Source organism: Culex pipiens, chromosome 1 (assembly GCF_016801865.2).
Source record: "Culex pipiens pallens isolate TS chromosome 1, TS_CPP_V2, whole genome shotgun sequence".
NCBI lineage: Eukaryota > Metazoa > Arthropoda > Insecta > Diptera > Culicidae > Culex > Culex pipiens.
In genome coordinates this window covers 95,635,183-95,662,776 of record NC_068937.1, presented here as the reverse complement: position 1 = coordinate 95,662,776, position 27,594 = coordinate 95,635,183, and the positions used below count along the sequence as shown (strand labels likewise).

The 27,594-nt window shown below is 40.8% G+C and overlaps 4 protein-coding genes across 5 annotated transcripts in view; 3 read left to right on the top strand and 1 right to left on the bottom strand.

The window, feature by feature from the left end:
- The window catches only part of LOC120426016 (spastin), a 74,051-nt gene that overhangs the window by 34,256 nt on the left and 12,201 nt on the right, over positions 1 to 27,594 (bottom strand). The gene's annotated exons all lie outside the window — the stretch shown is intronic.
- On the top strand, positions 13,406 to 15,482 carry LOC120426019 (aminoacylase-1-like). Its single transcript, XM_039590694.2, has 3 exons — positions 13,406 to 14,222; positions 14,276 to 14,952; positions 15,009 to 15,482. Exons 1-3 carry the CDS (start codon positions 14,120 to 14,122, stop codon positions 15,441 to 15,443), a joined length of 1,215 nt encoding a protein of 404 aa, XP_039446628.1. The 5' UTR covers positions 13,406 to 14,119; the 3' UTR covers positions 15,444 to 15,482.
- On the top strand, positions 15,591 to 17,038 carry LOC120426018 (aminoacylase-1B-like). The gene is made up of 3 exons (XM_039590693.2): positions 15,591 to 15,749; positions 15,809 to 16,297; positions 16,349 to 17,038. The coding sequence occupies exons 1-3, from the start codon at positions 15,641 to 15,643 to the stop codon at positions 16,969 to 16,971; spliced, it is 1,221 nt and encodes a 406-aa protein (XP_039446627.1). The 5' UTR covers positions 15,591 to 15,640; the 3' UTR covers positions 16,972 to 17,038.
- On the top strand, positions 17,277 to 19,802 carry LOC120426017 (aminoacylase-1B-like). The gene is made up of 4 exons (XM_039590692.2): positions 17,277 to 17,443; positions 17,494 to 17,982; positions 18,041 to 18,228; positions 18,282 to 19,802. Exons 1-4 carry the CDS (start codon positions 17,335 to 17,337, stop codon positions 18,714 to 18,716), a joined length of 1,221 nt encoding a protein of 406 aa, XP_039446626.1. The 5' UTR covers positions 17,277 to 17,334; the 3' UTR covers positions 18,717 to 19,802.

Sequence of the window (27,594 nt, the reverse complement as noted above, 5' to 3'; positions counted from 1 at the left end):
CCTTTATGGCCCTTCTTCCAATCACTGTTTGAGCTGAAATAATTTGATTTGGGTGCCAGATTTGGATTTTGTGTGTTGTTCAAGAGTGCAACGAGTGCTTGGCTTGATAGATGGTGAGAGGAGATAAAATTTGCATAGCTTGTGTCATTCGTTGTCTGCTGTCCATGAAATGAAATGTAATCTGCTGATTGTATCAAATGCGCTTGTCGTAACATAATTGGGTTCGGCAGCAAGTGCACAACGCAGACACTAAAGAGTTCATACCCTTCGTTAGGATAAATATCAGCAGAGAATCACGAGTGCAGGAATAATATGATAATTTGATGATGCTGGTTACCATGGTGACCACCAACCCTTTTGGAGGTAGGAAGATATTTGTGGGTTGCGTTCCACGCAAGGGGATTCCACACACAGAAAAAAAATAATGTAAATTTGGAAGCTTTAATTTTGGAAGGTTGAATATTACCTCTTTTATGATGTAATTTTACCTCAATTTAGACTGAAAAAGTGACATTACACCAGAAAAGTGGTAAAATTACACATTTCCAGAGGTAAAATTACACCTTTTTTCTGACATAAAAGATGTACCCCTTCCCAGATGTAATATTACCATGATTTTTTTTTCTGTGCATGAGAAGTGGAGAACTAAAAATAACCGTTGGGAATGAGGATGAAGGATTTTACCCATGACAACAAGAGTGGCAGGAAAACGGCGTGTTTACTCGTCCTTATTGCGTGTTTTTACTTCGTGATATCTTATCATGTGTCGTATCTTCTAGTCAGATCTCGTTTGATTGTAAATTGAACTGGTATTTGATTGTTTATCATCATATTGGCAGTGTAGTCACAATTCTTTGTTAAAGTTGCTGTTCACATTCTGGACTTTTTTTTTATTAGGTTCTATAAACAAATGTAAACATTGAGTGAATCCCGCATACTCCGAAGAACATTGACATAAAATGTGAGGGGGATACACCTAATGTTTACATTTTGTCGCCGTCGTGCTAACTTGTCGTACGTGTATTTTAGGGCAAATTGAGTTAAGAACGCCATTTTGTGCAGCTCACAATACCTCACCTTTTGACCTTCACAGATCCCCAAAATTCGATTTCAATCCTGAGATACCGGAAATATTGATGTAAGTTCGACAATTGGCCAAAAGGATTTTAGGTCAGAACGCGTTTGACACAGGTACGAGCTCGACTACCGTAAACATTTTAAATTATAACTCGGGACTCCGGCAATCAAATTCAACCAAACTTCGGGGCAATGCACAAAATGGTCAACCAAACAAAACGTGTTTGTTAATGTTTACACTGCGTGCTCTCGTTTTTGTTTATGCAAGGTCAAACATTGAAACGCGATTTTTTCGGAACGTCAAAAAGCGACGTACAACATGATAGCACGACGGCATCGATTTGGCATCGCCTTGCAGGATTATTCGTGTTTCGGGCGTCATTTTTTCAGTGATTGGTGTTTTTTTGTGCTTTAATTAAGATAACATTAATTGTTAAGTGATTTTAAAAGCCCTTTCTATATCATCGTTGATCGGAAGGCATGGTGTCAGGTAAATTGTGCATAAATTTTTCAAATTATGTATTAAATTTTCACGATGCAAAAGACATTTCTATAGAATCGTTTATCGAAAGACACGCTGACATTAAGGAAAGAAAAGTCAAAGTAGTTATGTCACAGACATAACCGGAATAGCGTAGACTACGTTAAGTTTTGTGTGGAGTTAGTGATTTCTATCTTAGTTTTGAGGAATTTCCTAGTTACGGAATAAGTCCATGCATTTTGATACCCATATTGCCCAAAATCGTATGGTTTGATATGCCCCCCCCCCCCTCCCCTTGGGGAACCTTCCCTGAGAGCACCTGCCACTTCAGGTCGTGGCCACCACTGTCAAAATTGCAATTTTTATGTTCAGTATCAAAAACCATGAATTTTGATACCAATATTGCCGTACAGTAAATCGTACAGTTCGGTAAATGTCCCAAAAACACCCGCTCCCCCACCAGGGGAACCTTCCCTAAGGTTGTGGCCACCATTGTCGAAATGGCCTTTTCATTACCAGTATCAAAACCATGAATTTTAATACACATATTGCCAAAACTTGTATTGTTTGGCAAATATCCCCCCGGGGGAGCCTTCCCTGAGGTAACCGGCCACTGCAGGCTGTGGCCAATTTTGTCAAAATATGCATCGCTCCCCAAGCAGCACTCACAGCAGCGAACGCGCGCCATTATTTATTGCTGACTCGCCCGGGTGGGGCGAGGGACGAGGGGTGAGGCAACTTCGAAGAGATGAGCAGTCCTCACCCCCTTCTTGCTTGATTGACAATCACACGGTTGCTGTTCCGTCCATCTCCCGGTGATGCTCTGTCTCTCTCCCTGTGATGCTCTGTCTCTCTCCCGGTGCTGCTCTGTCTCTCTCTCGGTGCTGCTCTGGTCTCTCCTGCTGCTGCTGCTGGTGTTGCCGGTCCGACGTCTGAGACGTGAATGATGTTTTGGAAACTGGGGAAAATTCTTTTATAGTTTTGCCGGCCCTCTACTTCCCCTCTTTTTCGCGACCGACACCGATCGGGTTGCTTGGGTGATTTTCCCCTCAAAATAGGTACTTGACCTTCCCGTCCGTGTTTGGGAAACGCTCATTTTGCTTGCGAAATCTCTGCATTTTGAAAACATTTTAAAACATTGAGTTGTTTCAATAGTAAAACTATTTTGCCAACAATGAAAGTTTTATAGCAAATTGCTGAATAATTTTCGAATCGAATGGAACATAAATCGTGTTGATTCGATTAGAGGGAAGGAAGATATAAGCGATTGACGGATGACGCAGTATTCCAGGGCCTTCGGCCCGGGTTTTTTGGAATGGCACCCCAGTACCTTCGACAAAGACGTAAGTCTACGTCAAAATTAGTGCGCTGGCCACGGGGACGCCCAGACTCGTTTTTGCATTTTCATCTCTTTCATTTTCGTTGTATCGCTGCTAAGATTCGATTGTGAGTAGCGGGACCCCGCGGTTACTCTGCATCGTGTTTTTCGGAGCCTTTTATTTGATATTTTATTTTTCATCGTTTATCATCGTTGATCGGAAGGCACGCCGCCGGTTTAGTTCGTTTAAGTTATTGTTTTAATTTCATCACAATCGTTAACGCGGTGTCCTCTTTTCTTTTCGTTCATATTTGTTGATCGTAATAATTTATTCCAACTGGCAGTTTGAGTATTAACTCATCAAACTTATCCATTTTATGAAAAGTAAAGCGTCTTTTATTTACTATTTTTGAAATTTACTCGCGTTATCGTATAAACAGAAAAAATATACTGATAAGTCCAGCCCATAGCACTACTGCTCGGTTGGCACGCGTTCTATTAAAAAAGTTTTTAAATAATCACACTCAAAAAAATGAGTTCGCGTATCAAGGTATGAGGTCAGGATTCACTGTGGTAGGTGATGCGACCATAAGCAATTTGTTTATCTGTTGATATTTTAAAAATCTTCGGCAGCCATAATTGCGCTTAAAAAAATGAGTTCGCGTAAACGTGAACGGAGTTCATGCCACCGGGAACCAGGAAGAAAACTGTTCAACTTTGATAGTGCATTGCACCATGAAAGTGAACAGTTTTCTTCCTGGTTCCCGTTGGCATGAACTCCGTTCACGTTTACGCGAACTCATTTTTTAAGCGCAATTATGGCTGCCGAAGATTTTTAAAATATCAACAGATAAACAAATTGCTTATTGTCGCATCACCTACCACAGTGAATCCTGACCTCATACCTTCATAACCCCTCATAACCTCATACTCAATGCTATGCTATGCTAATTTCACATTTTTACGCATTATTTAGGTTAAAATTACTCAAAAAAGAGGTAATATTTAACTAACTAAGTTTCCAACTTTAAAAAAAAATTGCGTTCTTGCTATTACTGTCATTTTTGAATGACGAAACATACTACCTTTGATCACGAAAAAGAAGCATCCATTTGAGTTCTAAAAAGTTCAACTTACCAGCATTTGTTTCGAAAAGTTGTACATTATTCTTTTATCATATGTTCACATTTATTTATTTATTTTTTGCTTGTTTTCCACACATTCTGCTATAGCATGATACGATTATCATTCAAATTGTAAAACAAATCGTACACCCACAATAAAGCGTCTAGAGAATCGTACCCTCATAATTTATTAAGGGCTCAATGGTACACTCGAAAGAATAATGCTACCATTTTTTAGTGAGTATATCAAAGGTCTCTGGTTTGATTCTCGTTATCGTAACTTTTTTTAAAATTTTGATAGATGCACGGTTTTTTAAATAGTAGTTTATGCAACAAGTTGCAAAAAGAAGATTTTTTCAGCACGAGTCGTACATTTATTCAACGAGGTTCACCGAGTTGGATAAATACGACGAGTGCTGAAAAAATCAAGTTTTGCAACGAGTTCCATACAACATTTTTTGCAATTTCGAAAAACACCCATTGAGTGAAATTTTAAGTCGAATTTTCATGTATTTTGTCAATAAATCGTTTAAATCAAAAAATGTTGAAAAGTGTTACTTTTCGAAACAAGTGCTGAAAAGTTCAACTTTTCAACACCCATTTCAGTGCTGAAAAGTAGAACTTTTCATCATTTATTTTCAAAAGTGTTGCTATTCGATTCTGTTATTTTTGGTACAGAAAAGTAGGCTATTTCGTCGTTCAAGAATGACAGGAAAAGTATGTAGTTTCACGACGGAATTGCAAAAATGAATTATAAAAGAAGTACTTCTTGTAAGAAATTTAGGAAAAATCTGATTGCAGATTTCTGATAGCATTGCAACTCTTAAAATTGTAGAAAATTTTAGGTTTGGAAGCATGCAATATTTTTTTGTTAACCCCAGACTATGATTCTACACTCAAAACTGGGCAACACTCGTCCGAATAATGACCTTAAGCCGAGAGAATTATGTCCTCGAGTTATTTTTCCCTCGAGGTCATTTGAAAAAAATCGAAGTGTTCGGGCAAAATTTCACTTCGAATAATCAATAAAATAAAATATCGTTGTCCTGTTCAGGGTCGTTTATCTCACCCAAAAATGCTCTAACGTGATTTGGAAATTTTAAATCCAAGATGATGGCCAAAATGGTAATGATCTGGGCAATTTCGAAGAACTCAAACTTAATATTAAAAGTGAGAATTTTATTCTGAGGCTCAAGAGTGAAATTCAAGCATTCTATCTACCAAATTCCATCTCTTTGAAAAAATATTTAAAATACATTTTTATTTTGAAATTGTAACAGAAGTCTCCAGAAATGGACATTTTATTAAATTTTCTTATGAAAGCTGCCCTAATGACAATCTGTGACATATTCAATCAAAGGAAAATCTTATTATTTGGCCATGAAATAAATGTCAACCATTTTACCAAATTAAATTCTTTTAAAAATCGTTTTGTGATTTCTTTGGGAAAATTGAGATGTTACACAGTAAAAAAAAATCATGGTAATATTACATCTGGGAAGTGTAATTTTACCTCTGAAAATGTGTAATTTTACCACATTTCTGGTGTAATGTCACTTTTTCAGTCTAAATTGAGATAAAATTACATCAAAAAAGAGGTAATATTCAACCTTCCAAAATTACACCTCCCAAATTTACATTATTTTTGACTGTGTATCGTACTTTTCAATAAAAGCTGACTTGCTGATAATCTGTGCCATAATTAAGGAAAAGAGAATCTTATTCTCTGATGCTGAGCTATAATCAAAAATGTTAACAGTAAAGATTCATGCAAGTGTGACAAAACTGCCTCTGACTAAAATTCCCTTTGGCTACTTGTCGCAAATGCATGATGTGCCAAGATAACACGATCTAATCGGAATTTCACTTCACATGGAGAGGATCAAAAAGGCGTTCTAAACTCAAATTTAGAAAATAAACATCCCGTACGACAAAACAGCAGGAGCCAGACCTATAATATAGAGTTATAATAGAATTTAAAACTATTCTCCTCAAATAAAAAGTACTAACCTACTTTTCCACCGTTGTAGCGGTTACAATCTAGGACACGCCATTGACACCGTTGTATGCACTCAGTCGTTTTTGTGTTGGTTGTTGTTGTTGGTGCGGTGTATCGCGCTCATAAACCATCCATTGAACAACAATACCATCAACAACACCAACAGGATGTGCTTTTATCTGGAGCATCTTGCCGTGCCTACGGGGACGACACACAACATCGAGAAAAAAAAACAGGTCGGCCGTACATGCACCGAGTGCGCTGACTCTAATGGGAAATAGTGTCACTCCTTCTCGAGGGCGGCATACCTTTTCGGTGTGATGTGCCAGCAGCAAATTTGCAGATTGTCAAAATCCGAGCTAATGAATAGAGACAGGTGTGTCATCTCAAGACTGTCGGGATAATTTATCATTCATAAATTGGGGGGTTTCATTCATCATCGCTGCAATTTACACACATCACATTGCACTGCACACGTCTGTGGAGCAGGTTCTCACAGGTGTGTGTGTGTTTGTCATTGCAAAAGTGGCTTCGTGGTTAAGATCTGTGTCAAGTTTGTCATTATTACTCACTTTACGGCAGAGACACGGAAGAGACATGTGGTGCGTCCCTAGAGAGAACTGGCGCAATGGGGTTCTTAACTTGGTAAAAAACTCATATAAATTTGATGAATAACACAATTCGACAATTCTGAAATTGGTGTCAGTAAACGCTTCAGTTTCGTCAAGGTATGATAGATTTGGGCACCCTGAACACGCTCCAATCGATAGAATTGAATTTAAGTGAAATCTTTGCCAAGAAATAAAATTATAAATTGTATGGAATCTTCTTAAGCAACCATGCGCTCCCACGTTTTTCTGTGACACGAAGCGTTTACTGACATGAACTTCACAAACGTCAAGTTCTGTAATTTGAAAAATAAAATTTAAAAAGATAAAACCAAAATTCATGCAAAATTTAGAAGTCAACATTGTTTAAAATTATATTTATAAAAAAAAACTCTAACGACAGTTTAAGGACCCCATGCAAAGAGTCGGCTTTTCCAACCTGCCAAGCGGGGAGAAAATTTCCATGAATAAACCACCATTCATTGTGGGCGAAAATGCACACCGTGTACGACACGTGTGAACTGACAACAAACATGCATCACGTAAACAGGCTGCTGCAGTGAGTGGAAGATGGGGATATGATAACATCTGGTGTAATATTTTAAAAGGGCGCAACTAAATGCTTTTAAAGAAAACAGAAAAAAACTTTTTTTCTAAAGTCGATACGCCATTTTCAAAACCTGCTTCCCCAGATATTATGCACTGCATATGTGTGTGCCTAAGTGGGCATGAATCTGTGTTTATGACATTGAAGAGTGCACTTTTCCCAGAGGATGTGACACTCTCCGGATAACCGTGAACTACTTCCCCAGGAGGGACGTTGATTGTGTGCTTTCGTGTGGAAAACAGGATGCATCAGATGATTGCGGTTTTCCGCAGTGTGCAATTTTCTCAAAACATTAATCAGGTTTAGGATTGTTAAAAACATATTTTTCAATAGAATTTGGGGCTTGAAGTAATGTATGACTGTATCATAAATCATGGAGACCAATTCTGATAAAGTAATCGTTCCATTTTTAAGAACCAAACAAAAATCCACGGTTTCCAATTTCATGACTAATGCATAAAATATTAAATATTGCCTCAAGCACGAACTCAGTTCCGATTATTACCAGCCAACATTTAGGGGTAGTTGGCAACAACTCAGTGCTCACACCCAGCAGAGCCAGCCGCCCCTTCCAGCCAGATCACGGGCAATTCATCGGGAAATGGGCTTTTGCCACCCCAAAAATAAGCAGGATTACCACTACCGCCCCCCCTTAATTCCGTCTCTTGGGTCGTTCCGAACCCCCAAATGTCGGCGAAGGGTGAAAAACCCCATCATCATCGTCGTCGGCATCGTCATCGGGCCACGTTTCTCCATGTAGGTACGTACTGAATTAATGTTCCTTCTCTTCGTCTACTGCTGCAGAAAGAGGTAGAAATGATATGCTCTTGACCCAAAACACGAATTCGCTTGGAAGGGGAAAAGTGTTTATTTTCATCGAATAGAATATTCTTACTTTGGAGAAGTCAACCGATTTACAATTTATTTTATGACAAAGGTATAAATACCTGTCAAATAACCGTAGAGGTTGTGGTACCTCAATCGTACACCGAAAAGTGCAAAATTGAAGTCAACTTAATCAGATCATCTTGCTCAAACTTGGTGGGACTGTTAATACTTGATACCATCAAAACAAAAAGAAATCCTGATTTTCAATCTGGAATATCGCGGGAACCACAAATTGTAGAAGGTTGATCCAGGAATCATTTTGATATAAAAGCAAACCTATGCAAAAAAGACGAAATTTTAAATCCTACATACGTTAGTGAACGCCTACATCTTGTGTTATTCTGCTCGAATCATTAGTATAGCTTCAAAAGTCAGCTGACACGTGACTAAGGGGAAAGTCGCCCATGTTGGGAGGTCTGAGAGGTTATGTAAGGTTATATAAAAGTCGGTACCATCACATTTGGTAATTTCAGGCAGAAGCTTTCTCGACATTGATGGGTCGGGCACGATTTAGGTTGGAGCATATATTGATTCGTTGATGCATTACTGTTAGATGTGACTGTGGCTTGTTTTCTGATAAATCTAGATAATAATCATAAGTCTATTTCTTGGATTTGAGCCCTTCAAAAGTTCAAATTGAAAATAAACGCATATGAGGTCTTGACCTACAAAAAATAATAATAACAAGATATTCCCCAACTTTCTAAAAGTATTTTTTTTTTTGCGAGAAGGTGGACACTATATTTAAAAAAAAACCTACCATATCAATCAGCACAGCAAGAAGGCGCTTCTATACTGATTTTTTAAGAAAAAATAATCTGAAATGGTTATAGCTTAATAACGGTGAACTTTATCAAAGTTTCATAATAGAAGTTTATTGATTAATGTGCAAAAAGTTGATTTTTTCAGCAGGAGTTTATCCGACGAGGCTCTGCTGAGCAATTTTTTCCGATTTTAGAGGATTTTTCTTCAGAAAAGTCGCTGAAAATCGACGGATTCATGTACATATTAATTCAATTTCTTATGAATATGCCTCCTTATGACTTATTTGGCCAATATTTGACCTGAAATAAACAGTTTCCGAAACAAATTTAACACATTTTTTTGCAACTGATTGCCCAGATACAAATTTAAGCATTAAGCAATGCTAAACTAAAAGGTGAAAGCGATTTATTACCCAAAAGGTTCCCAAAATATTTTTTTTTTCATTCTAGACTTGCCGAATTTTTATCTTAAGCTTGTTCTAGAAAACACACCGTGAAATGGTGAAAAACATAAATTACGTTTTAACAACCAATCAAACTGAACTGAACATGTATGTTTCGTCATTCAAATATTAGAATTCATAAGCTTTCAACTGAATTTGCATACCTCAACTAATAACGAATTCTGGTTAGAAGTTTAATTTGTAAGAAGTTTATATACCACGGACTGGTCAAGGTCGAGGGATGGTTAAACATTTTGTGGATGAAGACAATCGTAATTTTACAAATATAATGAATTCTCATTAAAATTTCAATAATCATTTGAAAAAAAAAAAAAACATTTAAAAAGGGTGACACAAACTTTGAAAAGTTGGGTGATTTTGTTTTTAAATAAAGTTAACTGCCCATGTTCGCATTAATGTGCCATATGCAAAAACAGTTGTTGCAGGCTTTTCTGAAAGAGCACACGATATTGAACCAGACTGCATAAATAACTCAAAAACGGTGAAAATGCATATGGGACATTTATGCGATCAGGGACAGTAAAACTATAATGATAAATCGTAGCTAAAGTATTATTTAAAAATTACTTCTCCAATTTCATTAAAGTTTTGATAAATTTTGGTCTGCTTGAATCAGACCCAGATTCGTAATCCAAAATGTCATGAGTTCCAATCCCGAGTTTGAAGTTTTCTAAGTGGAAAAAAAAGTTGGAGGCCCAGCCCATAAGACAATATTGTGCGTTATAATTTAAAAAATTAATAATGAATAGCTTTATTTCTGCTATACAGTTTTCTACTTGGGTCAAATTTGATCGTTTTATAACTCATTTTCAAAAATGTTTAATGAAAATTTAACGAAATTACATTATTCAATCAAATTTAAACATTAAACAAGATAGATTTTCAAACAAAATATTTGTGTTGTACAATCAGGATCAAGCATGGATAAACTATTTCTTATATATCACTTAAAAATAGAAAACAAAGTTAAAATAATTTCACAAAAAAGTTTAAACGAAACATTATTTTTCAAGTATTTTAAAATTAAATTTTTAAATTTTAAAATGGGTCTAAGGGCCACCCCTGCACTATAGAGCAATTCCATCTCAAATAAGAATTTTTTTCTGGTACTTTTGTACCCGACCCTCTCCGATTTCAATGAAACTTTGTAGACATGTTATTCTAGGCCTATATAAGCCATTTTTGTGCATATGGAGCCAATTGTACTCTAAAATGACATTTGATAAGGTCGTAAGTTATTTAGATATTTTTGTATTATGTAATTAAAAAATGACTGTATCTCGAAGGCGTTTCATCGTACCAAAAAGTGGTCAAAGACAAACTTGTAGGAAATTGGACGAGCTTTCTGAAAAAAAACACTGAAAGAAAAATACACGCCACTTCTATGGGATTGTTCAATTTTTATGTTTAATAGTTAAATTTTAAGGTGAAGTCACGATTTTTTTTCGATCAAAATTTTTGAGGAAATAGCCTAAAATCTTACAAAAAGACTCACGAAAAATGCAGAATGGTATGTCTCTCCTAAAAAAATACAAAAATCATTTACTAAAACTTTTTTTTTTGAAAAGTGGTCTAAACGTCAAAATTTTCAAAAATCGATAGTGAGAATCGATTCTCCAGACAATTTTACAAAAAAGTTTCCATATTGACCATTGTCCTAAGTCCAATCCTTGCGAAGATACAGCGGTTTTAAAAATAAAAATGTTGAAAAAATAGGCTTTTTGGTGGTTTTTGTCATTTTCTATATGACAGACTTGATTTTTCAGTCTCGTAAATATTTTTACCGGAAAGCTCGTCCAATTTCCCATAAGTTCACCTTTGAAATTTTGAAAATTTTGCCGTTTAGACCACTTTTCAAAAAAACAGTTTTAGTAAATGATTTTTTGTATTTTTTTAGGAGAGACATACCATCCTGCATTTTTCGTGAGTCTTTTTGTAAGATTTTAGGCTATTTCCTCAAAAATTTTGTTCGAAAAAAAATGGTGACTTCACCTTAAAATTTAATTTTTAAACATAAAAATTGAACAATCCCATAGAAGTGGCGAGTATTTTTCTTTCAGTGTATTTTTTTCAGAAAGCCCGTCCAATTTCCTACAAGTTTGTCTTTGACCACTTTTTGGTACGATGAAACGCCTTAGAGATACAGTCATTTTTAAATTACATAATACAAAAATATCTAAATAACTTACGCCCTTATCAAATGTCAATTGCGAGTACAATTGGCTCCATATACACAAAAATGGCTTATATAGGCCTAGGATAATATGTCTACAAAGTTTCATTGAAATCGGAGAGGGTCGGGTACAAAAGTACCAGCAAAATTCCTTATTTGAGATGGAATTGCTCTATAGCTAAAAACATGGCATCAGTGTTGCAAATGAGTGATAAAAGAAGCTATCATTTGATTATCTCTGCACCAAAAACATCAGAGATTATACTGCCCATCATAAAAAAACGGCTAATACCCACTTTTGTCAAAAACGAGTTATTAGCACCAGGTGGTAGAGGATGTTCCAACGCAACTTCTAAAACTTGAATTTCACTAAAATAGTGTTTACATTTGGCTGCCGATGCGAAAAACCAAACTGCTTATATGCCACTCTTATTGCCTTGACGAAGATTTAGTGTCAAACACTAAAACGCGTTTTTCTCGGAAACCTTGATTTGGCATATAGCTTGTGTGTTGTGAGATCTCTTCACGTGTCTCGTGATTCTCAGCGATGGCATTCTCTCTCTGTCACCGCTCTGGCCGCTGAGTCTCTCAATCAATCCGAAAACTGCAATGAAAGAACGCGAGACGGCTATTAGGAGCCGACCACGCATGCCGTTCCGTTAAACTGCACTTGTGAAATTGGTTTTGTAGCGGCTTTTGTGGTTGAACGCTGTTGCGGTGGGATTATCGTGAAAGCAGGCATGAGAGCGAAAAAGGAGAGGCGCTGAGAGTATCAATACGAAAAGAAGAGCAGTTGTATTTGGGGCTTGATAACTGTAGTCATTGAGAGCTGATAGTTGGATATTTTAACAACACTGGTTGGCATTAGTCCACTAAAACTTTTCAAAAATGTAAAAAAATCGCTGGGAGTAAAGCTTTTAAAAATCAGGTAAAATAGAAAAAAATCGGAATTTTATTCGATTATCGAATCTGCACTTTATTTCGTTACATCCAAAAAGAAAAGTGCCCATTTTCCTGTAATTTCCCTTTTGTGTCTCGATTCTTGCATCAAGTGGCTTCGCTTGGCTTTCGTCGTAAATTTATCGCCCAATAACTGACGATTACCAACCAAATGGAAAACCGCAGCATTGTGTATGTACCACACAAACGAAACGGCTATAAGCTTCCCCGTTTATCGCCATCAATACTGGTTAGATGGCAGTTTCGCATGTAGTTTGAGATTGGCCGCATTAAGTTTACTGTTATGTGATAATGGTGCAAAATATGAAGGACATTTTGGTTTTTGCAATCAATATATAAATTGTAGATATAATGTTAGAGTTTTTAATATAACAAATAAAGTTAAACGTGAAAAAAACTATCAACATTTTTCAAATGAATCTGAAAATCACTATTAAATATGCAAAGCTTTCTGTTCACCAGTTGCTCCGACTTCTCCTTACAGAAATCCCTCCCGTCGTGACACGCCATCACATACAACCCAAATATTATCAGTTCGACACAACAAAGCATTCCACACTAGACCAGCCTCAACCAGCCAGACTATAAACAGACAAGAATGAAAACTGCATCAAGCAAAAGCTCTAAAGGAGAGAAAATAAAAAGAAAAAAAGTCCCACGAGTACTGCACCCCCTGGAGGGTGGTGCTAGGTGGAAAATGACTGTGAAAATACCACCCACATCCCATGGACGAGTGGGGGACGACACAAAGCCAAGTGGCCAACTCTCGTCCGGAGTCCCGGACTGTCACTGAGGTGAAGAGGGAACCGGACCATTATGTTGATGTGGCTTCGGGACAAAGAGCACTACTTCTTTTTAGTAAATGACAAATTTTAAATTGTGCGACCTTTTCAAATGTTACCGCCGAGCTTTACTTTATCATCAAGTGCTTTGGTTACGACGATGACGGTATTTACACGGGTAGAATCCTTTCCAAGCAAAGCGAGTCCAACCATCGTAGAAGACACCCCAGGGAAAGCCTTCAAGATGGAGCTGTTCTTTCAAAGGAAGAAATCCCACCAGACTGTGGAGATCCAATGTGCAAACTTTCGTTCCGCCGGCACAACATTACTCGCATATGGTGTACGAGCCTGTTAACGGTAATAGCTTGTATGCAGCGCAAGCTGTTCGGTGTGATATGTGAAGTCCTGTATAGCTATAGAGACTCTTTAGGAATCATAGTCCTACCAAGTAAATCGATTCGCCAAAATCGCTACTCTCTCAAACTTGAACTCGCGGGCAACTTTGAAAGCCTCCTCGGCTCGGAACAAAAATTGAACAAGACAGCAAGTCCAACACGAATGATTGACGAGTTTGGTTTGTGATAGTTCCTGACTGTTTACGGGCCGGTAATCTGCGTGCAGCACGAAACAATCCCGGTTCGGATTTATTATCACGTTACGCAACACCGCGGCAATTGTTTGATCAAAGTTGAGATTTTCGAACAAATTATTGTTCTATTGTCTTTCGATGTTTACCGCAGACTAGTAGGTATACAGTATGCACTTTTGGTTTATAGCAAGCTATGACCACAGAAAGTTGATAAGATAAGACGTTACACTTTGAGGAACATCAGTTCTTGCCCGAACTTCTGCGAAGAAAGAAGTGATTTGCATAATGAGTATTGAAAACCAATACCAGATTTGGGAAAGCAACGAAGAGATCCGACTCTTCCGGGAATACCTCAAGATTCCCAGCGTGCACCCGGATGTCAACTACGGTATCACTTCAAACTAAAGAATACTTCAATACTAAGATTCGTATCCCTTCTAGATGAGTGCGTCGAGTTCCTGCGCCGTCAGGCGTCTTCCCTCGATCTCCCCGTCGAAGTCTACGAAGTGAACCCAAGCAAACCCATCGTAATCATCTCCTGGCAAGGTACCGACCCGTCAGCAACCTCCATAATCCTCAACTCCCACATGGACGTAGTTCCGGTGTATCCGGAACGTTGGACCTACCCCCCATTCTCCGCCCACATGGACGCCAAGGGACGAATCTACGCGCGCGGTTCGCAGGACATGAAGTGCGTTGGGATGCAGTTCCTGGGAGCGATCCGCGCGATGAAGCGCGACGGAGTTCGCTTGAAGAGAACGCTGCACGTTACGTTCGTTCCGGACGAGGAGACCGGAGGTACGCTGGGGATGAAGGATTTCGTTGGGACGGAGCGCTTTCGGGCGCTAAACTGTGGCTTCGCGATTGACGAGGGATACGCTTCGACGGATGGGACGTTCCGGCTGTGCAATGGAGAGCGGACCAAGAGACGGGTTTATTTCTATGTTTCGGGAACTCCCGGTCACGGGTCGCTACTGTTGAGGGATACGGCTGGTGAGAAGGCACGGAAGTTGATCGACAAACTGATGGATTTCCGTAGTGGCGAGTTGAAGAAGCTGGAAGATAACCCGGAGCTTTCGCTAGGTGAAGTAACCACTGTCAATCTTACGATGATGTCGGTGGGTAACACACTACTCAAAGCATTACTTCAGATTAAAACTAAGATTCTTTACAGGGCGGCGTCCAAAGTAACGTAGTTCCACCGGAGCTGATGATCTGTTTCGATATTCGCGTCGCTCCAGATATCCCCGTCGAAGAGTTCGAAGCCCAGCTGGAGCGCTGGTGCGAGGAGTCCGGAGGTGGGATTCGTCTGGACTACGGAGACAAGGATCCGGTGGTGGCGCCGACCAAGCTGGATGACTCGAACCCCTTTTGGGCACCCTTCCGGGCCGCCCTAGACGCCATGGATGTCAAAGTGAAGATTCAAACCATGCCGGGGAATACGGACATTCTGTTTGTACGGGCGCTGGGTATCCCGGCGGTCGGATTCTCTCCCATGAGCAACACTCCGGTGTTGCTGCACGATCACGACGAGTACCTGCAGGCTGATGTATTTCTTAGAGGGATCGAGATCTACCGGAAGGTCATTGAGGGAATTGCCAATGTATGAGATTGTACTCACTTACTCAAATAAAACAATGTACACCAATGTGCAATGTTGTCTTACTTCAGTTCAAAGTCACGCCACTGTACGCTGCGACCTGCTCGTCCAAACAAACCACACTGTGATAATAATTTCGTTTTGTGTACGGACGAGCTTCAGTATGCCTTTGTTACTGCTAGAGAACAGGCGATTTTGTTCGAACGATGTCTTTACCAACCACTGAACAGCTTCAGTGCTGGGAAAACAATGAGGAAATTAAGATATTTCGTGAATACCTCAGGATTCCCAGCGTGCACCCGGATATTGATTACGGTAGCAAGTCTCTTATCATTCTTTTGATTTAGAATTAAGTTTGTCATTAATCATATCAGATGAGTGCATCTCCTTCCTGCGTCGCCAAGCAACCACCCTGAATCTACCCATGGAAGTGTACGAGGTTAACCCCAAGAAACCAGTCGTAATCATCACCTGGCAAGGTACCGACCCTTCAGCGACCTCCATAATCCTCAACTCTCACATGGACGTGGTCCCGGTCTACCCGGAACACTGGACACACCCCCCATTTTCGGCGCACCTCGACGGCGAAGGTCGACTCCACGCCCGCGGCGCGCAGGACATGAAGTGCGTCGGAGTGCAGTATCTGGGCGCGATTCGTGCGCTGAAGCGGGAGGGAGTTCGTCTGAAGAGAACACTTCATGTGTTGTTCGTTCCGGACGAGGAGACCGGCGGTGTGCTGGGGATGAAGGACTTTGTTAGGACGGAGAGGTTTCGCGAGCTGAACTGTGGCTTTGCGCTGGATGAAGGGGATGTCGCGGAGGACGAGTGCTTGAGGGTGTTCTACGGTGAACGGATTAAGAGACGTATGATTTTCATAAGTATTCGTTAGAGGTTGCTAAACATTGATGTTGCAGGTGTCTACTTCCACATATCCGGTACTCCAGGCCATGGATCGCTTCTACTGAAGGATACAGCTGGCGAAAAAGCTCGAAAGCTGATCGATAAACTGATGGACCTTCGCAGCAGTGAAGCCCGAAAGCTTGCGGACAATCCGGAACTCACGGAAGGGGACATTACCACCGTGAATCTCACCATGATGCAGGGAGGAGTTCAAAGTGACGTCGTCCCTCCGGAGATGATGATCTGTTTTGATATACGGGCAACGCCGAACAGATCCGTGGCGGAGTTCGAATCTCAGCTGGAAGCGTGGTGTGAGGAGTCCGGAGGAGGGATTCAAATTGATTACGGGGATAAGGATCCCGTTGTAGAGCCGACGAAGCTTGATGGATCGAATCCGTTTTGGGGACCTTTTAGGGATGCTCTGAGTGACACGAATCTCAAGGTTACGACGGAGATAATGTCGGGGAATACGGATATTCTGTTTGTTAGAGAGTTGGGAATACCTGCATTTGGATTCTCTCCCATATACAATACCCAACTGTTATACCATGATCACAACGAGTACTTGCATGCTGAGGTATTCCTCAAAGGTATCGACATCTACAGAAAGGTTATCAAGGCGGTAGCGTATGCTTGAATCTAGTTGTTAATCCAAAGACTTTCGCTGAACTTGTCTCTTCAGAACATTAAATAAAATCTTCAAGATATGAAAGGTAATAGAGTTATTCCTTCAAGTCGTTGACATTCTACGACCACAATCTTATCTTCTCAAACCGCGACGACGAAGACGACGATGGCGAGGTACCATAAAGCTTGACAAATGAGACAGCAAGACGTACAGAGCAAGACTGTATTCTTGCGAGAGATTCAACGTATACGTGATATGTGCGAACACACACTTGTTTATTTTTAGCTTCTTATATATGCAAATAACGTTCTCGGCGTCGTTAGTTCAGACCGAGTCTTGGAAGAAGTGGCAAGTGTTGTTTGGTGAAGAAAAATGGGTGATTCAGCGGATTCGCGTTATCAAGCTTGGGAGAGCAACGAAGAGATCCGGCTGTTTCGGGAATATCTGAAGATTCCTTCGGTGCATCCGGACGTTGATTACGGTTCGTACGGACATCAAGTTGATACCGGAGCTAATGAGGTGTTATTGCAGATGGTTGCGTAGAATTTCTGCGCCGTCAGGCAGCTTCGCTAGATCTCCCGGTTAAGGTCATCGAGGTTAACCCTAAGAAGCCGGTTGTGATCATCTCGTGGGAAGGTACCGACCCGGCGGCAACCTCGATTATCCTCAACTCCCACATGGACGTGGTTCCGGTGTATCCGGAGCGGTGGACCTACCCGCCGTTCTCCGCCCACATGGACGGCGAGGGACGGATCTACGCCCGGGGTTCGCAGGACATGAAATGCGTGGGGATGCAGTTCTTGGCGGTGGTTCGAGCGTTGAAACGGGACGGAGTCCGGCTCAAGCGGACGCTTCATGTGATGTTCGTGCCGGATGAGGAAACCGGAGGTGTTTTGGGGATGAAGGATTTTGTTACGACCGATCACTTCAAAGCTTTGAACTGCGGGTTCGCAATTGACGAGGGGTTGGCGTCCGAAAACGAAGTTTTTAAGCTGTTTTACGGGGAACGATTACGTAGAAGTAAGATCAAGATATCTCTCGGACTGTAGTCAGTACTGATCAATGAATCTTCTTACAGAGGTATTCTTCTACATCTCGGGAACTCCGGGTCACGGATCGCTACTGCTGAAGGGAACTGCCGGCGAAAAGGCGCGCAAGCTGCTGGACCGATTGTACGATTTTCGCAGCAGCGAAGCGAAGAAGCTGGAAGACAATCCGGAGCTCACCATCGGAGACACGACCATCGTGAATCTCACGATGATGGAGGTTAGCAACGGTTAGTGCGAACCCATCAAACTAACTGACAATTGATCTTTTAGGGTGGAGTCCAGAGCAACGTGGTCCCGCCGGAGCTGATGATCTGCACCGACATCCGGGTAGCGCCAACGGAAGACATCGACCAGTTCGAGGCACAAATTGCCCGGTGGTGCGAAGAGTCCGGCGGCGGAATCCGTGCCGATTTCGGCGTTAAAGATGCAGTCGTGGGAGTTACCAAACTGGACGGTACGAATCCATTCTGGGGTCCGTTCAAGGCCGCACTGGACGAGCTGGGGCTGAAAATTAAGCCCCAGATTATGCCAGGGGCAACGGACGTTCGGTTTATCCGGGAGCAGGGCATTCCGGCGGTTGGATTTTCGCCGATGAACAACACGCCGGTGCTGCTGCACGATCACGACGAGTTCCTGCAGGCGGATACGTACTTGAAGGGAATTGAGATTTACCGGAAGATTGTGGTGGGGGTTGCGAATGTTTGAATATACAAATCTTTTTTTTTTGCTTGAAAATAACTTTTTTTAAACGATGTCTGGTCGTAAAAACGACAAGATAACATTGTGTACTAGACACTTTATTATCTTGGTGTCATGAGAGTTAATCCACAGATAAAGCTGAAAGATAAGAAGATTTCAATACTTGTTCATACTGACTGTCACAACTTAAGATAGAGAGACCGTCGACGATGCCATCCAAGCTAAGATGCTAAGATGAACAATATTAGACAGTTTTGGAATTGGTAAATCGTGTATTAACCTTCGTAGCATAGAAACAATGTTTCCTAACTCCAACAATATGTTTTATTCGTCGACGTGCCTCCCAAGCAGCGATGCCATGAAATGGTCAAGTTCAATCGCTCAAAACAAACCAAACCAAGTAGCTACAACGCACGAGTTAGATTAAACGCTCATGAAAACAATGTAACAACTTGTTTATCGCTTGAAAGACCCCTCTAAATCAGCAAACAAAACTTTGTTCCGTGCCAATTCCGCAGCTGCTTCAACGAGCATCGTGGGAAATTTACGCCTTTCCGGCAAAACTTTCGTTGCATTTCCTTCACCAACCTGGATGCATTTTAATGTGCATGTTGCATGCATAAGCCACATCTGGAGGGTTTGAGAGTGGCTAACAAAAAGCTCCTCTTTCGGAGCGGGGTTGCCTGGTGTGGCACGCGAGAAAAGCTTTGTTTCTTTGTTGGCTGCTACTTTTGTTAGAGAGGGTTCCGAAAAAACTCTTTTCTCTGCCTCTATGAGTGAATGTGCTTTTGTGTGCTACTTTGTGGGATTTCTTCGACGTTGAACCTCCTCCCACCTTGGCTTCCTGTGGGAAGTTCTGTTGGGGCGGAAAAGTGATGAAAATGAGGAAATGGTCGTTAATTTGAGCGAGCGCATTTAGCCCGTTATGGTTAATTTATACTAAGAAAACCATTTGCTGGAAATAATACAGGAAAATAGAGAATAAAAAATCTAAGAACTAATTTATTCAAAACAGTTGAAAAGGAATTGTAATTTTCAGTTGAAGTTCAATTATTAAATAAAAGATTACCAGTATTGATCTGTTCACAGTTAGTATCTGAAAATCTCTTGATAGATTAGTCAATACCGGCGCCCTCCCAAACGGAATGTAGTTTATGATAAAAGTAATGCTTAATGATCCATGATGAAGCCGACTCTTTGGAAACCAAAGAACAGCGTGAGACAGGTGAATCTAAAGCAACAAATAGATAACCTACAGATAATACCCGTCATCATGCCTTACAAGCATTAATGATAAGGAAAAGGATATTCTGTATCGTGTTGCAGTCCTAAATTCAAACGCTCGCAAAAATTATGTCAAACTGCCCATGTGATTGCCGATTTAAGACTCTCAAAATTGACTCTAACAAACTTATACGTCGACATACCTTCCAAGGTGCGACGCTATAGGGAGGATAGGTAAGATCTGGTAGGACAACATGTTTCAAATATTAAACTTCCAGCCATTAGCGATAACCGCCAGAACCGATTCGGGCCATCGCGCCTCCCAAGGCTCATAACTATTACAGGAAAGACCATTAGCATTCCCTGCGCCTCCACCAAAAGGACGGACAAAGGGCGAGGGGGAAAGTTTAGCAGCTTGTTTTATCGCTTTGTGCTGTTCCTCGTTCCTTTTTGCCACCCAGCAAAGACTATTGTTTCCCGGCCAATGACACCAACAACGCCACCCCAAAAGGGCCAGCGCCGGCTGGAAATTCAATATCTCTTGTAAAAGGATATAACGTTTGCAGCCAATAATCGGCTCATAACATATTAGGTTACTGCCTGGAAATTTTAGTTTAAAACATTGGAGACTTCATGACAAAAATAACGATCAAACTAGGCTAAAATTATTAAGTCTAACCTTGGGTCCAATAAACTCCCGTAATCAACCGGTATACGTGTGGACATGATATCGCGTGGTTTCAATGTTAAACCGCAAACAATCACCGTCCAGACATCGGCAATTATCCTGGCGGGGTGGGTTCCACGTGGAATTACACGTTATTACACGCGGCGGCGTTTCCATCCATTCAGGTCACCACCATCCATCTACTTAGGGAAGGGGTGTGTGCGGTGCAACCTTTCAACCGCTTCAACAAGGAACTTGGCCCAGACAGAAGTCGATCAATATTCGTGGAATATACGGTGCGTGACTGACCTAGGCAATATGAAGAAGGCGTTGTGGCTAAAACAGGATATTTGACTACATTCTGACGCTCCTTTGGTGAGCCAAGAATATGCGAAAGTAACCTTTCCATCATCAATGCTAATTGTGGCCTAATCGGTTCTGGAGGTTAGCATCGACTGTACTGCCGCTCTAATCGTGTCCGTCCCATATGTAAAAACAGCAAGCCAAGATAAATGCGTGTCAAAGTTGTCCCGCCCATAAGGCTACGTGTTAGAATTTCACGAAAAAGTGGATTTTCTCCGGCTTTCTAGAACAAAGTATTACATTTTATTGGTTTTTCTGATAGTTTACATGATTTTGAACCAAACTGCATCCTTACCTCAAAATTGACGAAATTACATATGGGACGGACTTGATTTGAGCGGCAGTGTAGTCAACGACCAGTGTCCCGGGTCCTTGAGTTCGCCTTTCTAATCAATCATAGACTGTCGTGAGGTACCGCCGTAACATTGTGCAGCCTTCAAACTTCAGGCTAAAATGAATTTGCAATGTCACACGTTGCTGACTCAGTTCAACTAGTGACCCTCAACCTAATAAGGAAATTTCCATCATCCATCAACAGAAATAAGTCAAACGTTGATTCCATGGATAGAAAGGCCTAGTTCACCCTTAAAAAAATAGTTTCTATATCGATACCTTTAGAATACCGAATCCACCGTTGTCATTTTTTTTTTCGAAAAATTGACCCCAGCAAAATCAAAAGGCGTCTAGGGCGTCGCGAGGCGCGACGCATATCTTTTTTGCCGGGGGCGCGAATGCAGCAGAAATCGTGTCGATTCAATTAGAGGGAAGGAAGATATAAGCGTTTGACGGATGACGCAGTATTCCAGGGCCTTCGGCCCAGGTTTTTTGGATGGCACCCCAGTACCTTCGAGTAAGACGTAGTCTACGTCAAAATCTTTTTTTACGGGTTAAATCCCATATAAAATTCAAATGCAAAGCGCCAGCTTCTGTTACGTCCAATCAAGCTCATATTTTGGATTTGGGCTTAGTATGCCCACCGGAACAAATCCTTGAATGCCCGCCAAAAAGTCATGTTTGTTACATCCTAGTATTTATCCAACTCAGCAAGCCTCGTGGATAAATGAAAAAAATGTGCTGAAAAAAAACAATATTTTGGCAACTTTTTTCATTTACAACTAATTCAATCATCTTAAAAATTAGCAAATAATGTTTCAGATCATGTATCAAATAATGAATTAAATAGCTATAATTGCAAACTAAGACAGAGCTAAACTGGTGCATAATATTTCTGCATAATGAAACCACTTTCTATATCAACTCTCTGGTCATCACAGCACGGGCACCATCTGCCACCACCAAAATATGCCCAATTCAAAAACCATACACTGCATTGGTGTGGTCACCCCAAATTGCCATCTGATGACACCGGATAATCAATCCATCAATCAATCAAGCTTGCATCCGGTCTGCCCGCTCCCTTCCCCCGGAAATGACCAGATTTTTCATGTTGCTCTGGGTCTGATCACACATGTGATCCCGTTTTGGGTATTTTTTCGGTTTCAATTAAACTTATCTTAATTTAATTTTAGCGCTATGAACTGGATAAAATCAGTCACCATAAAATTCTTTCCCAGGTACACCCGCCAAATCCAACAGTAGCGAGTTCAAGCACCTTTTTCGCTGGCAACCTTCCAGCATTTCCTAGTCCTAATTGAATTCTCAAGAGTGGCGCGAGCAAATTGCATTTGCCAAAGAGGTGAACGCGCCAACTTTCAGCAAGCGATAATTAAACTTAAAAGAAGGGCCTCCCCTTTGATTAATCATTCATGATGTGCTCGTAGTGATACTTTCCAAATTCTTTCTCGCCCGAGTATTATTATGCAACACAGTTCACGGTTTATCTATTTTCAATTACGACTCGAACGCCGCCGTAATTCGATACGATACTTTTGTAACAGAGTTTGTCGTGGCTGTTTACTTCCATCTGACGTGTCGTCGCGGTGACTCTGGTGAACCTCCCGGTCTGAGAATTTCCCGTACCGATCCGTCGCTGAGTGATTGCTTCTCTTTATTTAGATCCCTCGAAAGTGAGTTCACGGGAGCGACTTTAAATTGAACACTAATCGGCATTGACATTCGAGTTCGAATCTCCGGTTGTTTGGCGAGCAGGTCATCATCATACGCGGTAAGGGGAGAGTTGGTGGAATGGATCCAGCGTTCAGAGAATATTCAGAAAATTTGAGAGTGAACAAAAGGAGAACATCATCTGAAGATCGTTGAATGATTTTAGAAATTTCTGAAAAACTTAATTTTTGTCAAGAGCTTAAAAAAAATTTCTTAAAAATTTATTTTCTCATAATTTCATAGCCAGCCTTTAGATATTTGGATTGTTTGATACACGCAAGTAGATGTCATTTGGATGAATGAATTTATGTTTTCCTTCTTTTTTTTCAATAACGCACTTGAGTAAAGTTATCATGTGAACCCAATTCTCCCCTACAACCAGTCAGATTAAATCAACAAGCGAAAAATAAACGAAACAAATGCGTCTGAAATTACACCGCGACAGGGCAGCACTAATTCATGCTGTGTTCAGTCTTCTGATTTCTCACTGGAATAGAGACTGACTTTACACTCTTTAGGGAGTTGAATTTCCAGCGTTTTCTTCTTAAATGACACCAAGACAATTTTTGGAGCAAGCAAAAAAAAAAAATCTCTGTAACTCTCAAGTGTATCCTCAAACACTCAAACAAAGACGAAAAAGCTGTTTTGTGTCACCAACATTTTCTCCTTCTTTCCTTCGTTTTTTTTGTGGACTTGATTGAGCCTCCAAAATCAACCGAAATGACTCACACGTTCCGTTTGCACTTTTGCGGAACAAGGCGATTTGCGGACCAATGCTCTTTTTTACGCGGTGTTTTTAAAATTATTTTTAAATTCTTTTTTTTTTTTGGACAATTAACTTCTTTAAGTAAAGTTTCAAAGTTCAAATTCTTCAAATAAAATTGATTAGTTCAATTTTGTCAATACAAAAGCCTCTGAACAATCTCCTGCCGCAAAACTGGTCACATAATTCTGCGCGACTCCTCCACGACACAGTACATGGACGTGAGATGACATTTTGTCGTGCGCCCTCAAGTTGAGTTTTGTGGAAGGGGAACAAAGGAAAAACTTTTTTTCGCGTGATGTAACACGCCGTGCTTGAACTTGGGCCGCCGTCACACGTCAAAAAAGAAGGACTCTTATGCCCAGGTGATGGCCAAAGTGGATCATCACGGCCCTTTGGTTGGCTGGCAGTAGGAATAAGAATGTTCAAAGGTAATTTCTGGAGTTTTTCTTTTTTTTGAGATGGTACAATAAACCAAATTTTCTGTTTTTGCTTTTTGGGTGTTTTTTAACCTTCCCTTGGTATTAAACAAAATCACACATAAGGTACTGGGGTCCTTTTCGACCCCAAACTTTAAAAAAACGTGAAAAATCCAGTTTTGTACCGATTCCGGTTCTTTTGGTCACAATTGAAAGCTTAGAACGTCCCCTTTCCGAAACTGACCTGGAAAACCGGATTTGGTCACTGTAGCCACCGGGAATCGGCTACAACCGAAAAAAGGCCGTTTTGAGACCCCAAATTTGACGACCTGTATCTCCGGCAAATTTTAACCAATCAGGATGCTCCAGGTTGCGATCGACAGGTATTTACCTGTACTTTGACCACAAATATTAATTCGGAAATCCAGAATATCCGAAAAGTTCATATTTTACTGTTTTTCACGAATATGTGATACCAATACTCTCATGATAGTTGAAATTGATCCAAAAAACTTACTAAAAACACAATACACGATTGCCAGAACCACTCTGGAGTGTTAGTGGCCACTTCCGGGTAACCTGGAACCGGTTCCCGGGTACCCGATGAACGGCCAATTTGAATTTTTTGTTGAAAACCCATCATGTTGCATATCAAACTTCATGAAATTGAAAGATATGTCCATCTTTGATAATGCCGTTAATCGCTGAGCCATCCTGGCCAATCTGGAACCGGTTACCGGTGGCGCTCTGGGGACACTTCCGGAATATGAGATAAACCCATGCCATGCCATTGTTTGCTGAGCCATCCTGGCCAATCTGGAACCGGTTACCGGTGGCCCCTTGGGGACACTTCCGAAATATGAGAGAACTCTATTATCCGACATATCAAACTTTATGAAATTGAAAGATATGTCAATCTACGGTCATGCCGTTGTTTGCTGACCCATTGTGGCTAATCTGGAACCGGTTACCGGTGGCCCCTTGGGGACACTCTCGGAATATGAGAGAAACCCTATCATCCGACATATCAAACTTCATGAAATTGAAAGATATGTCAATCTACGGTCATGCCGTTGTTCGTTGACCCATCCTGGCCAATTTGGAACCGGTTACCGGTGGCCCCTTGGGGACACTCTCGGAATATGAGATAAACCCTATCATCCGACATATCAAACTTCATGAAATTGAAAGATATGTCAATCTACGGTCATGCCGTTGTTCGTTGACCCATCCTGGCCAATCTGGAACCGGTTACCGGTGGCGCCTTGACACTTCCGGAATATGAGAGAAACCCTATCATCCGACGTATCAAACTTCATGAAATTGAAAGATATGTCAATCTACGGTCATGCCGTTGTTCGCTGACCCATCCTGGCCAATCTGGAACCGGTTACCGGTGGCCCCTTGGGGACACTCTCGGAATATGAGATAAACCCTATCATCCGACATATCAAACTTCATGAAATTGAAAGATATGTCAATCTACGGTCATGCCGTTGTTCGTTGACCCATCTTGGCCAATCTGGAACCGGTTACCGGTGGCCCCTTGGGGACACTTCCGGAATATGAGAGAAACCTTATCATCCGACATATCAAACTTCATGAAATTGAAATATATGTCAATCTACGGTCATGCCGTTGTTCGCTGATCCATTCTGGCAATTCTGGAACTGGTTCCCGGTGGCCCCTTGGGGACATTCCAGGAATATGAGAGAAACCCTATCATCCGACGCATCAAACTTCATGAAATTGAAAGATATGTCAACCAACGGTCAGCGAACAACGGCATGACCGTAGATTGAAATATATTTCAATTTCATGAAGTTTGATATGTCGGATAATAGGGTTTCTCTCATATTCCGGGAGTGTCCCCAAAGGGCCACAGGGAACCAGTTCCAGAATGGATCAGCGAACAACGGCATGACCGTAGATTGACATAAATTTCAATTTCATGAAGTTTGATATGTCGGATGATAGGATTTCTCTCATATTCCTGGAGTGTCCCCAAAGGGGCTACCGGTAACCGGTTCCAGATTGGCCACAATGGGTCAGCGAACAACGGCATGACCGTAAATAGACATATCTTTCAATTTAATGTTTGATATGTCGGATGATAGGGTTTCTCTCATATTCCGGAAGTGTCCCCAAGGGGCTACCGGTAACCGGTTCCAGATTGGCCAGAATGGGTCAGCGAACATTGGCTTGACCGTAGATTGACATATCTTTCAATTTCATGAAGTTTGATACGTCGGATGATAGGGATTCTCTCAAATTTCGGAAGTGTCCGGTATTTAGCATCGGCAAAATAAATCTCGGATTAGTTTTCAAAAAGCCGTAAGAGCCATTGGTAAACAAAGTCCTTTTTGCATCGGTATTCGATCTACTTACGAAAAACCAATATCAAAAATGCTCGAGATTGTTCATCTACACGTCCTTCAAGTGCCCCAAACTTAAAATAAATGAAATTTTGTTTCATTTTCGAGAAAAACGAAAATTAGTGTCAGAGGTCACGGTGGCTCTTACGGCTTTTTGAAAACTCACCCGAGAAATGTTCTACAAATTTTGTTTATTTTCATAAATTTCAGCAAAAGAGAATTTTTGCATTGAAGATTCAGACAATATTTCTATCACAATATCTGAAATCCGACCTCCAAAAAGTTTATAAATAACACTTAAGTGCCAATAACTTTTGAAAGGGTTGTCAAATCCTCGATGTTTAATGCTCATTTGAAATGTCTTTCGATTATCTAACTAACGACATTTCGCATGATGGACCCGGACATCATTTTCATTGAAATATCTGAGATCTGGCCCCCAAAAAGTGTACAAATAACACTTAAGTGCTAATAACTTTTGATAGGGTTGTCAGATCTTCAGTGTTTTTGGCTCATTGGAAAGGTCTTTTTAATACTTTTCTGAAAATGTATAACATGATAGGTATTAAAAACAACATTTTCTTGCAGCCTTTCTTCAGTAAGGTGAGGAAGGCAAAAATCAATTCTTTATTGCTCTGAATGGTAATTTTTCTGATAATTATTTGAAATTTCGCGGCATTTCACGTTATGTACTAAATTTCACGGCCGGGGGAAAATTTTACGGATTACGCGGCTTCCGCGAAATCGCGAAAAATCACTAGCCCTACTGATGATGCAATGAGATGTGGGTTCCGTTCACAGAATCTGTCTCATGCGATTAATGCAACGCGGTTAGCCTTTAGTGAGTGTAATACATCTCGGTGGTTCTCGAAAGTAATCATTTGTGGGTGGCCCGTTTTTCGGACTGGAAGCGATTGTGTTCTCTTAGATTAGATTAAAATCACATCAGAACAAACCAAGTCACAAATAGTGCTGTCTGAGCTGGATCTGCCAAAATGCTGTTTGAATT